This window comes from Coregonus clupeaformis, chromosome 15, assembly GCF_020615455.1.
Source record: "Coregonus clupeaformis isolate EN_2021a chromosome 15, ASM2061545v1, whole genome shotgun sequence".
NCBI lineage: Eukaryota > Metazoa > Chordata > Actinopteri > Salmoniformes > Salmonidae > Coregonus > Coregonus clupeaformis.
In genome coordinates this window covers 15760296-15774009 of record NC_059206.1, presented here as the reverse complement: position 1 = coordinate 15774009, position 13714 = coordinate 15760296, and the positions used below count along the sequence as shown (strand labels likewise).

At 44.4% G+C, this 13714-nt stretch overlaps 1 protein-coding gene across 1 annotated transcript in view; it reads left to right on the top strand.

Annotated features, from left to right (window-relative positions):
• The window catches only part of nek6 (NIMA-related kinase 6), a 95903-nt gene that overhangs the window by 35274 nt on the left and 46915 nt on the right, over nucleotides 1–13714 (top strand). The window contains exons 2-4 of the mRNA XM_041897525.2: nucleotides 2874–2990; nucleotides 9408–9536; nucleotides 10041–10103. Of these exons, the coding sequence (XP_041753459.1) occupies nucleotides 2910–2990; nucleotides 9408–9536; nucleotides 10041–10103 (273 nt within the window). The 5' untranslated portion in view covers nucleotides 2874–2909. The remainder of the gene's footprint in view (nucleotides 1–2873; nucleotides 2991–9407; nucleotides 9537–10040; nucleotides 10104–13714) is intronic.

Sequence of the window (13714 nt, the reverse complement as noted above, 5' to 3'; positions counted from 1 at the left end):
CCTCCCTGGCATTTTCATTCCTTGTCATGTCAAACAACACTGTATTCAAAGTGCCCACTATTATATTTTAACTATAGAATTAGAGTAATCATTTCCATGATTCCAACAGTTCACCCAAGTGTTTTGCTCTAAAGCGCAAGTCAAATCACAATTGCGACATTTGGTTAAAAATAAGGCCTATGTTGTTTGCCGATATCATGCAGTCCTACGTGGCAGTGTGGAAATGATCTCAAATGAGTGCAGGAAATGCAGAAATGGATGAAAATGCTGAAAATTATTTTTGGTTGAATTGAACAGTATAAAACATTCAGAATGGAGAAAGACCCATTGAAGTCACGTAGAATGTATGTGTTGCCACCCTAGGGTCACGCACTACTCATAAAGCAAATGTATAACTTGTATTATTCAAAAACATATAATACTGTCACATTTTTTTTTTTAAATACTGTGATATATTTTAGCCATATCACCCAGCCCTCGTCAGAAGGCATAATGTGACTGAATATAAACAGTTACACTCTGTATTTAGAATGTCATTTTCTGAATTCCAAATAAACTTCCACTAGACCCTAACCCTCCTGTAGATTTGAACGTTTCAGATAGTTCTAACTAAAATGATAATTACTTCAATGATGTATTCATTTTTTGATTGTTGACTAATGGCTAGAATATGCATTTTCTTGTCATCTTACTGTAGATTTGCTTTGTACAAGAACCCACTGCTCTCTCTTATCCTATGTTTAGCTCAGACATTGATTATAAAATGGTCATTGCCCCATCTGCCAAACCTAAGCCTGCCTTGTCAGTAGATCTGTGTGTGTGGGTGTGTGTGTGTGTGTGCATGGCCTTGGTTTTGTATAATCTGCTTTTTCTGCTTACGCCTTCACAATGTGGCCCACTTCCTCAGGTCTGTAAATGGGGAGTAAAAGTGTGTACTTGGCAGAAAAAGAGGTGTGTGTGTGTGTGTGTGTGTGTGTGTGTGTGTGTACACATATACATGGGGAGCTCATCATTCATTGGACTATTATTGTATATGGACGTATGTTTTACATTCACTTTGGGTTACTTATGTAGATAATGCATATCTGTGTGTTTGGAATGTGTGTAGCTGTTATACAGTGGGGGGAAAAAAGTATTTAGTCAGCCAACAATTGTGCAAGTTCTCCCACTTAAAAAGAAGAGAGAGGCCTGTAATTTTCATCATAGGTACACGTCAACTATGACAGACAAAATGAGGAAAGAAATTCCAGAAAAACACATTGTAGGATTTTTAATGAATTTATTTGCAAATTATGTTGGAAAATAAGTATTTGGTCACCTACAAACAAGCACGATTTCTGGCTCTCACAGACCTGTAACTTCTTCTTTAAGAGGCTCCTCTGTCCTCCACTCGTTACCTGTATTAATGGCACCTGTTTGAACTTGTTATCAGTATAAAAGACACCTGTCCACAACCTCAAACAGTCACACTCCAAACTCCAAAGAGCTGTCAAAGGACACCAGAAACACAATTGTAGACCTGCAACAGGCTGGGAAGACTGAATCTGCAATAGGTAAGCAGCTTGGTTTGAAGAAATCAACTGTGGGAGCAATTATTAGGAAATGGAAGACCAAAGTAACAAAGCCTACCATCAGTAACACACTACGCCGCCAGGGACTCAAATCCTGCAGTGCCAGACGTGTCCCCCTGCTTAAGCCAGTACATGTCCAGGCCCGTCTGAAGTTTGCTAGAGTGCATTTGGATGATCCAGAAGAGGATTGGGAGAATGTCATATGGTCAGATGAAACCAAAATATAACTTTTTGGTAAAAACTCAACTCGTCGTGTTTGGAGGACAAATAATGTTGAGTTGCATCCAAAGAACACCATACCTACTGTGAAGCATGGGGGTGGAAACATCATGCTTTGGGGCTGTTTTTTCTGCAAAGGGACCAGGACGACTGATCCGTGTAAAGGAAAGAATGAATGGGGCCATGTATCGTGAGATTTTGAGTGAAAACCTCCTTCCATCAGCAAGGGCATTGAAGATGAAACGTGGCTGGGTCTTTCAGCATGACAATGATCCCAAACACACCGCCCGGGCAACGAAGGAGTGGCTTCGTAAGAAGCATTTCAAGGTCCTGGAGTGGCCTAGCCAGTCTCCAGATCTCAACCCCATAGAAAATCTTTGGAGGGAGTTGAAAGTCTGTGTTGCCCAGCGACAGCCCCAAAACATCACTGCTCTAGAGGAGATCTGCATGGAGGAATGGGCCAAAATACCAGCAACAGTGTGTGAAAACCTTGTGAAGACTTACAGAAAACGTTTGACCTGTGTCATTGCCAACAAAGGGTATATAACAAAGTATTGAGAAACTTTTGTTATTGACCAAATACTTATTTTCCACCATAATTTGCAAATAAATTCATTAAAAATCCTACAATGTGATTTTCTGGATTTTTTTTCCCTCATTTTGTCTGTCATAGTTGACGTGTACCTATGATGAAAATTACAGGCCTCGCATCTTTTTAAGTGGGAGAACCTGCACAATTGGTGGCTGACTAACTACTTTTTTCCCCCACTGTATTTAGCTTATTGACCTGTCTATCCTCATGTGTGTATAGGCTGCTGTGCTGTGTGTCTTTGGCAGTCTTCTCGGCAGGCAGTCTAATCTGCAAATATATTTTTAAGAAATCAGTCAGAAGAAAACTGCGTCCCTCCGTTGAATTTCAAAAATCTCGATGTGGCCCTCGAGACAAAATGATTGCCCACCCCTGGACTGACCCTATGCAAGAAGCCCCCATGGCTCAGAATAATACTAGCTACACGTCACACATACACACACACATACACCCTCAACAAAGACTAAGTTAGTTCTGTGTCTTGTCTCTACCAGGGGTGAAGGGGCCTGGTACTGTATGCCAAGCCCACCATGGAGGCACAGAACAGCCATCACCAGTACAACCTAGACAACCAGAACAAGAACCTCTACAAGATGCCTGGACAAGATCAGGTGAGACGTCATACTCTAGTCTACACTGGTGTGTGTGTGTTGGGGGGGGGGTGGGTGCGTGCGTTCATGTGTGCATATGATGAAGTGCTTTTAAATAAACTAATTCCAGTACATTTTAGCGTTTTACAACATCAAATAATTTGTCTGTGTTGTTTTCGGACCTAAGTACAATGCTAATAGATAAACGCAAAATGCATTTTCACAATGCTTCGAAGGGCATAGAAGGACTTAACATGATCGGCTGGGGCGGGAAAAAACAGCTCATCTTTGCACAAAAGCCCTTGACATCACAGAGGGCTATGACTATAGGCAAACAGGTGTCACTCCCTAACTACATATTAGTAGAGACTCTCTTAGCAACCCCATCATTTAACAATAGTCAAAGCCTGCTCGTGACTCTGCACATAATGAGTGGTTATTGTTGAAGAAATTAGCCTTAATCGCCTCTTCATTGGCTTTCGACTGCGTGAGAGCAATTATGTGACAAATTGTTGTGCCAGCTTGATATTGAGGTAATGGATGTTGTTGTGCCAGCTTGATAGTGAGGTAATGGATGTTGTTGTGCCAGCTTGATAGTGAGGTAATGGATGTTTTTGTGTCACTTAGCGGAGCGGTGCAGAGTCTGTCATTACATAGTCATTAAGTGCAATTAGCCAATGATATTGAACATCTGCTATGGTCATAGGAAGACCCCTCTCGTCTCTTTCTCTCTTTGAAATGAAAACCTGTTCTGTTCAGCACAATGCCATCATCATTTTCCATGATGGTACCTCTCTGATCACCTCTACCCTTTCCTCCGTCCTCCTTATAGTTGGTGATGAGAGGGTCAAACTACAGCATTCAGATTATAGGCACTGACGCACAGACGGCACTGAAGTTAAGAATTTGGTGACTGAAAATGTTCAACCTCAATTACTTCAGTATTGATGGATGGATGGATGGATGGAATTTTAATTTGTTTGTTGAGGGGTTACACATTTTATAAAATAAGTTCCCTAACGGTATTTAATCCGTGTCAAGTCATATACCAGTCACCCTCCACCTAAACACAGGGATCGACCGCTTACACCAATTGCGCATTTCTGTGGCCAACCCTCGAAACATCATCAGGGAGTCTCCCACGATCACTGCATCACGGCGGCTGCCAGAACTGACACAGCACGTCACCGCAGCAGCTAGCGAAGAGTACTTGAGTTAACACCCACAGCCCGACAAGCCAAAGACAAATCAGCCAATGTCACTCTGGATTAGCTAATAGCGTCTCAAGACTCGGGGAGATCCGTTATGGCAAAGCCATTTGTTTCTCTTGATGCTGATTTTATGATGCTCCAAAGGCCAGAGAAAGTAAAAAGAAAAGAAAGAGGGAAAGGAAAATGATGTTGATAGAGTAAGGAGCTATTGAGATTCTAGAAGAGCCAGTTCACCCTGGGCTCTTGCAGTCAGTCGCAGTACAAAGTGATGAAGCACATGTGGATTGGAGCGGAGAGCTGAAAGCTGGGAGCTGAAGGGAAGTCAAGGGCTTTGACTCTTTAATTGACTGTCTCTCTCTCTCTCTGTCTCTCTCTGTCTGTCTCTGTCTCTGTCTCTGTCTCTGTCTCTGTCTCTGTCTCTGTCTCTCTCAGTTTTGGGCAGTGTGGTAAGTCCCCCCAGTAATCCACAGGGCCTGCTCTACTGTTTCAATAGCCCAATGAATGGCTAAACCCTCTTGAATGTCAGGAGTAATATGCAGCCCCTGAGATTATTCTTGGCCAGGGAGAGGAATTGAGAAAAAGAAAGAAAAATACAATTTTGCTTTATGGTATGTAATGATTTAATGGTAACTTCAGGCCTTTTTAGTGATGCACATTCAAGGAACAAAGACCCCATTGAGTCAAGGATACGTTTTGTTGACGTATCGATGCTGACGAGTGAACGCCAGATCGAGTATGGTAGATAAAACCTTAATTCTCGTTTTTATTCGCTGTCGTTGTTTCATAATAGATGATGGGGCTGTTTTCTGGAGAGGTGAGTGGCTCAAATGAAAGCCATTGTTTAAGTCAGCACTGGACCACAATGTAATTGAACAGGAACGAACAGAGGACTCTCCCTAAGACCGTGGTATTCAACTTTTTCAGCGTGGACCCAATTTTGGTGACCCCTGCCCTTAGATACTTCAGTGACTGTACTATTGAGGGGTCAGGGTTTGTAAAAAGTAATTTTTTTGTTGTAATTTTTACCCCCTTTTTCGTGATTACGATCTTGTCTCATCGCTGCAACTCCCCAATGGGCTCGGGAGAGGCAAAGGTAGAGTCATGCGTCCTCCGAAACATGACCTGCCAAGCCGCGCTTCTTACAGTGAGGGGAAAAAAGTATTTGATCCCCTGCTGATTTTGTACGTTTGCCCACTGACAAAGAAATGATCAGTCTATAATTTTAATGGTAGGTTTATTTGAACAGTGAGAGACAGAATAACAACAAAAAAATCCAGAAAAACGCATGTCAAAAATGTTATAAATTGATTTGCATTTTAATGAGGGAAATAAGTATTTGACCCCCTCTCAATCAGAAAGATTTCTGGCTCCCAGGTGTCTTTTATACAGGTAACGAGCTGAGATTTGGAGCACACTCTTAAAGGGAGTGCTCCTAATCTCTTAAAGGGAGTGCTCCTAATCTCAGTTTGTTACCTGTATAAAAGACACCTGTCCACAGAAGCAATCAATCAATCAGATTCCAAACTCTCCACCATGGCCAAGACCAAAGAGCTCTCCAAGGATGTCAGGGACAAGATTGTAGACCTACACAAGACCATCGCCAAGCAGCTTGGTGAGAAGGTGACAACAGTTGGTGCGATTATTAGCAAATGGAAGAAACACAAAATAATTGTCAATCTCCCTCGGCCTGGGGCTCCATGCAAGATCTCACCTCGTGGAGTTGCAATGATCATGAGAACGGTGAGGAATCAGCCCAGAACTACACGGGAGGATCTTGTCAATGATCTCAAGGCAGCTGGGACCATAGTCACCAAGAAAACAATTGGTAACACACTACGCCGTGAAGGACTGAAATCCTGCAGCGCCCGCAAGGTCCCCCTGCTCAAGAAAGCACATATACATGCCCGTCTGAAGTTTGCCAATGAACATCTGAATGATTCAGAGGAGAACTGGGTGAAAGTGTTGTGGTCAGATGAGACCAAAATCGAGCTCTTTGGCATCAACTCAACTCGCCGTGTTTGGAGGAGGAGGAATGCTGCCTATGACCCCAATAACACCACCCCCACCGTCAAACATGGAGGTGGAAACATTATGCTTTGGGGGTGTTTTTCTGCTAAGGGGACAGGAAAACTTCACCGCATCAAAGGGATGATGGACGGGGCCATGTACCGTCAAATCTTGGGTGAAAACCTCCTTCCCTCAGCCAGGGCATTGAAAATGGGTTGTGGATGGGTATTCCAGCATGACAATGACCCAAAACACACGGCCAAGGCAACAAAGGAGTGGCTCAAGAAGAAGCACATTAAGGTCCTGGAGTGGCTTAGCCAGTCTCCAGACCTTAATCCCATAGAAAATCTGTGGAGGGAGCTGAAGGTTCGAGTTGCCAAACGTCAGCCTCAACCTTAATGACTTGGAGAAGATCTGCAAAGAAGAGTGGGACAAAATCCCTCCTGAGATGTGTGCAAACCTGGTGGCCAACTACAAGAAACGTCTGACCTCTGTGATTGCCAACAAGTGTTTTGCCACCAAGTACTAAGTCATGTTTTGCAGAGGGGTCAAATACTTATTTCCCTCATTTAAAATGCAAATCAATTTATAACAATTTTTGACATGCATTTTTCCTGATTTTTTTGTTGTTATTCTGTCTCTCACTGTTCAAATAAACCTACCATTAAAATTATAGACTGATCATGTCTTTGTCAGTGGGCAAACGTACAAAATCAGCAGGGGATCAAATACTTTTTTCCATCACTGTAACACCCGCTCGCTTAACCCGGAAGCCAGCCGCACCAATGTGTCAGAGGAAACACTGTTCAACTGACGACCAACGTCAGCCTGCAGGCGCCCGGCCCGCCACAAGGAGTCGCTAGAGGGTTTGTAAATCTTGTGATAAAGAACAGTTGAACATTGTTCCTGTTGAAATCCACTGTGAATCACATTCGATTCAGCACAGGGAATATTGGAATTAATCAAAGGTAAACCAGATAGTATACAGTGAGTCGAAAAGTAATGAAGGTTCCCACAGAGCACAGGTGTGTCACCACTCATCAGGTCAAAGTCTGGCCAGTCCAGTCCAGTATTAGGCTGTTGCTGTCTTTGGTCAGCCCACCGAGCACTGAGAGGATGACCTCCACCCTCTCTACCGTCCCTACTAGGCCCTAGAAACAAAGAGGGGGACAAAGTACTATGTGCATTCCAGTTAAAGTTATTGTTAACTCATAGTGTGGCCCTAGTTGCATAATAAACATGTAAAGATAAATTCTGAAGGACATAACTCTCCAACTCAAGCATAGTAGAAGTGTATGTATTTAGTGAGCAGAGCAAACCTCCTTGCTGTCCTCCCATGTCTGTCTGAACCCATCCTGGATGAATGGAGCAGCACCAGACGACCTCTGGCTCCGGGTCATGCTCTATAAGGGCAGGCTCTGAACTCTGCCCTGTCAGCTCAGGTGTGTTGAACGGACCCCAGGTTTGAGGAGATGTAATCAATGTTTGGGGGATGTAAGTCTGCATATCCTAGTACTTTTTAAAGCATCCCACTACTAGTGAGGTTTACTTCACAAACATCTTGTCACTCTTCAATGACTCACAGATTTCTCCTCTATTGTATTCTAATTAAGTGATGGGAAAAAAAGAACAGTAACAGTTGTAGGTAGTGTTATACCAAATATGACAGAGCCACAGTATGGGGTTATATAATGACTAATCTATGGTAAAGATAGCAGGCCGGCTAGCATATAAGCATATCAGGCTAGCTCTAATTAGCAGTGGCACTCTGTAATAGAGCATGCTAATCTGGGTCAGCACATATGTAAATGAGCAGCTGGGAATATTCCACAGCGCCAAGCGTCAGAGTGTGTGTCACCCAGGGTTTGTGTCGTTCAGTATTAGCACCGACACACACCGACACACCCCAGCCCTCCCCTCGAAACAATTACGGCAATTACGAATGGCGTCAATAACGGCTGGCTGTCTGTCAAAGAGGGGAGCTGTTGCGAGGCTTGTGCCACGAGACAGACCAGTGGTACAGAAAGGGGCACAGAAGCTTTGACTTACCAACTGAACCATCCAGCTACGCTGGTCCTATGTCGCTCAGTTGGTAAGAGCGTGACACTAGCAATGCCAAGGTTGTGGGTTCAGTTCCTGCTGGGATCACATAAACATACTCAAAATGTATGCACTCACTGTCCTGGATAAAAGTGTCTTCTAAGTGGCATTAAGGGAGATACTTTCCTCTCAGCATTTTATCTTGCCCTAGAAACCTGGTCCTCTGTAGCTCAATTGGTAGAGCATGGCGCTTGTAACGCCAGGGTAGTGGGTTCGATCCCCGTGACCACCCATACGTAAAAATGTATGCGCACATGACTGTAAGTCGCTTTGGATAAAAGCGTCTGCTAAATGGCTTATTATTATTATTATTATAATTATTATAATTATTATTATTATAAACCGTCTTGCCCTAGAAACCGTCTTGCCCTAGAAACCGTCTTGCCCTAGAAACCGTCTTGCCCTAGAAACCTGGGTGTGACAGTGGCCACTATGGAACTGTATACAGAAGGCACATTGTTGTGTGAACTGATTTTAATTGGAACCTGAAATCTGACATGGTCCGGAACATTTGGTTGGCAGGGTACATTTGGTTGGCAGGGTACATGTACTGTGTGAACGACTGATGCTGTGTGTAAATGGAAGACAAACTGAACAAACAGAAATGATCAGAACTATCTTTTCAACCTTTTCTATTGTCAGCATGTTAGCCAGTGTCAACACTGTGATACAGTATGAGCGTGATTCAATCTTTTACGGAGTGACTGAGTGACTTGCAAGCCCTTAGCTGTATCATATAGTTCCTAGAACTGACAAACGTTTACTACACACGTTTACTACACAGAAACGCTTGCTACTCTTTTACATTTTTCTGGTGGGTTTTAGTTACTGTTGTGTCACTCAAGGATGCTACAGACATACCAGTGCATGCGTTTTTCTTTGATAAAACTGTAGCCATTGTCAAACGTTAATGCCACTGTTTACATTAATAACTCACCTGAGTGATATTAGCGCACATTCATTAAAATCCTAGACAACTGTCACTCACGCACATCAAGAGATATGCCAATCCTATCCAAGCCAACATGGGCATATGAACCTTCTCTCTCAACAGGTTACTACAGTATTTCTCCCTAACTAAAACTGGCCATTCTTCTTCCCCTCACTGAGAAACATGCAGAGCCACCAGTACTGCTGCACGCTGGCCAACTTCCGCATCGAGAAGAAGATTGGCCGGGGCCAGTTCAGCGAGGTCTACAAAGCCACCTACCTTCTGGAGGGCCAGCATGTGGCTCTGAAGAAAGTACAGGTACTATATTGAGTCCGATCCCTTTTGGCATTTACTGTATGGGTACATCTCAATAGTCTAAAGTGGCTTCCTCTCCTTGTCTCCTCTCCTTCATGTGCACTGCTCTGTAAAACATAGAGAAGTGGAAGACAATATGGTGAATACCTGGCTATACCAAACCAGCTATTTGTTTCACCGACATCGTCCTTTCACATTAGTGCTAATGAAGGTCTATTGAGATACAGCCAAGGGTTGGCAAAAGGCGGTGTTGTTCACGTCTGGACCAGGAAGGCCACAGTGTGTGCAGTTTTTTTCCCCAGCCTAATGCTAGAAATCACTGAACCATGTTGGTTAGTGTTTGTATCAGAGGCCTGGACACCCTTTTGCTCGACAGGACTAGACGTGAAGATCACTGGCGTTAGGCTGGGCACTGGGGTTATATGTTGGAGCTGGCTGAGGATTCTATGGAACACCTCTGACAATGCAGTCGGATAACGGTACTAACTTCATTGTTCTCCTCTTTAGATATTTGAAATGATGGACGCCAAGGCTCGCCAGGACTGCATCAAGGAGATTGACCTGCTGAAGGTAAGGCTGGTGGAATTATTTCTCAGGGGGAGAAACTCAATTGCATTTCCTTGATTCCTTGAGGCCTCTTTCCTCGCCTCCTCAAAACCCATTGGATGAGAAAGTCAGTTCCCTCATCCAATGGGTTTTGAGAAGGAGGCGAGGAGAGAGAACATGAGGAATCAAGGAAATTACAAATGGCGTCAATAACGGCTGGCTGTCTGTCAAAGAGGGGAGCCGTTGCGAGGCTTGTGCCACCAAGACAGACCAGTGGTACAGAAAGGGGCACAGATTTACCAACTGAACCACCCAGCTACGCTGGTCCTATGTCGCTCAGTTGGTAAGAGCGTGACGTGTGTGTATATATGTATATATGTATACAGTGAGGGGAAAAAAGTATTTGATCCCCTGCTGATTTTGTACGTTTGCCCACTGACAAAGACATGATCAGTCTATAATTTTAATGGTAGGTTTATTTGAACAGTGAGAGACAGAATAACAACAAAAAAATCCAGAAAAATGCATGTAAAAAATGTTATAAGTTGATTTGCATTTTAATGAGGGAAATAAGTATTTGACACCTCTGCAAAACATGACTTAGTACTTGGTGGCAAAACACTTGTTGGCAATCACAGAGGTCAGACGTTTCTTGTAGTTGGCCACCAGGTTTGCACACATCTCAGGAGGGATTTTGTCCCACTCCTCTTTGCAGATCTTCTCCAAGTCATTAAGGTTTCGAGGCTGACGTTTGGCAACTCGAACCTTCAGCTCCCTCCACAGATTTTCTATGGGATTAAGGTCTAGAGACTGGCTAGGCCACTCCAGGACCTTAATGTGCTTCTTCTTGAGCCACTCCTTTGTTGCCTTGGCCGTGTGTTTTGGGTCATTGTCATGCTGGAATACCCATCCACGACCCATTTTCAATGCCCTGGCTGAGGGAAGGAGGTTCTCACCCAAGATTTGACGGTACATGGCCCCGTCCATCGTCCCTTTGATGCGGTGAAGTTGTCCTGTCCCCTTAGCAGAAAAACACCCCCAAAGCATAATGTTTCCACCTCCATGTTTGACGGTGGGGATGGTGTTCTTGGGGTCATAGGCACCATTCCTCCTCCTCCAAACACGGCGAGTTGAGTTGATGGCAAAGAGCTCGATTTTGGTCTCATCTGACAACACTTTCACCCAGTCCTCCTCTGAATCATTCAGATGTTCATTGGCAAACTTCAGATGGGCCTGTATATGTGCTTTCTTGAGCAGGGGGACCTTGCGGGCGCTGCAGGATTTCAGTCCTTCACGGCGTAGTGTGTTACCAATTGTTTTCTTGGTGACTATGGTCCCAGCTACCTTGAGATCATTGACAAGATCCTCCCTGATTCCTCACAAGATCCTCCCTGATTCCTCACCGTTCTCATGATCATTGCAACTCCACGAGGTGAGATCTTGCATGGAGCCCCAGGCCGAGGGAGATTGACAGTTATTTTGTGTTTCTTCAATTTGCGAATAATTGCACCAACTGTTGTCACCTTCTCACCAAGCTGCTTGGCGATGGTCTTGTAGCCCATTCCTTGTGTAGGTCTACAATCTTGTCCCTGACATCCTTGGAGAGCTCTTTGGTCTTGGCCATGGTGGAGAGTTTGGAATCTGATTGATTGCTTCTGTGGACAGGTGTCTTTTATACAGGTAACAAACTGAGATTAGGAGCACTCCCTTTATATTAGTGAAACTGAATGTTATCAGATCTTCAACCAAAACCTAATATTAGATAAAGGGTACATAAGTGAACAATTAACACAACAATTACATATTTATTTCATAAACAAAGTTATGCAACACCCAATTCCCCAGTGTGAAAAAGTAATTGCCCCCTTACACTCAATAACTGGTTGTGCCACCTTTAGCTGCAATGACTCCAACCAAATGCTTCCTGTAGTTGTTGATCAGTCTCTCACGTCGCTGTGGAGGAATTTTGGCCCACTCTTCCATGCAGAACTGCTTTAACTCAGTGACGTGTGGGTTTTCAAGCATGAACTGCTCGTTTCAAGTCCTGCCACAGCATCTCAATTGGAATTAGGTCTGGACTTTGACTAGGCCATTCCAAAATTTCCAATTTGTTGCTTTTTAGCAATTTTCATGTAGACTTGATTGTGTGTTTTGGATCATTGTCTTGCTGCATGACCCAGCTGCGCTTCAGCTTCAGCTCACAGACGGATGGTCTGACATTCTCCTGTAGAATTCTCTGATACAGAGCAGAATTCATGGTTCCTTCTATTAAGGCATGTCGTCCAGGTCCTGAGGCAGCAAAGCATCCCCAAACCATCACACCACCACCACCATGCTTGACCTTTGGTATGATGTTCTTACTGTGGAATGCAGTGTTTGGTTTTCGCCAGGCATAATGGGACCCATCTCGTCCAAAAAGTTGACTCAAGTTTGCCAAAAAGCACCTGGATGATCATCAAGACTCTTGGAAGAACGTTCTATGGACAGATGATTCAAAGGTATAACTTTTTGGACGACATGGTTCCAGTAATGCCTGGCGAAAACCAAACTCACCCTTTGCCAAGAGTGTGCAAAGCTGTCATAAAGGCATTCTCTCAACCAGCTTCACCTGGAATGCTTTTCCAACAGTGTTGAAGGAGTTCCCACATATGGTGAGCACTTGTTGGCTGCTTTTCCTTCACTCTGCCGTCCGACTCATCCCAAACTATCTCAATTGGGCTGATTGTGGAGGCCAGGTCATCTGATGCAGCTCTCCATCACTCTCCTTCTTGGTAAAATAGCCCTTACACAGCCTGGAGGTGTGTTGGGTCATTGTCCTGTTGAAAAACAAATGATAGTCCCACGAAGCCCAAACCAGATGGGATAGCGTATCGCTGCAGAATGCTGTGGTAGCCAGGCTGGTTAAGTGTGCCTTGAATTCTAAATAAATCACAGACAGTGTCACCAGCAAAGCACCCCCACACCATAACACCTCCTCCTCCATGCTTTACGGTGGGAACTACATATTTACATTTAAGTCATTTAGCAGACGCTCTTTTCCAGAACGACTTACAAATTGGTGTATTCAACTTAGGATAGCCAGTGGGACAACCGCCACTGGGGGAGGGGGGGTGTAGAAGGATTACTGTTATACTATTCCAGGTATTCCTTAAAGAGGTAGGGTTTCAAGTGTCTCCGGAAGGTGGTCAGTGACTCCGACTGGCATCGTGGGGGAGCTTGTTCCACCATTGGGGTGCCAGAGCAGCGAATAGCTTTGACTGGGCTGAGCGGGAACTGTGCTTCCGTAGAGCTAGGGGGGCTAGCAGGCCAGAGGTGGATGAACGTAGTGCCCTCGTTTGGGTGTAGGGTCTGATCAGAGCCAGAAGGTAAGGAGGTGCCGTTCCCCTCACAGCTCCGTAGGCAAGCACCATGGTTTTGTAGTAGATGCGAGCTTCAACTGGAAGCCAGTGGAGTGTGCGGAGGAGCGGGGTGACATGAGAGAACTTGGGAAGGTTGAACACCAGACAGGCTGCAGAGTTCTGGATAAATTGTAGGGGTTTAATGGCACAGGCAGGTAGCCCAGCCAACAGCAAGTTGCAGTAGTCCAGACGGGAGATGACAAGTGCCTGGATTAGGACCTGTGCCGCTTTCTGTGT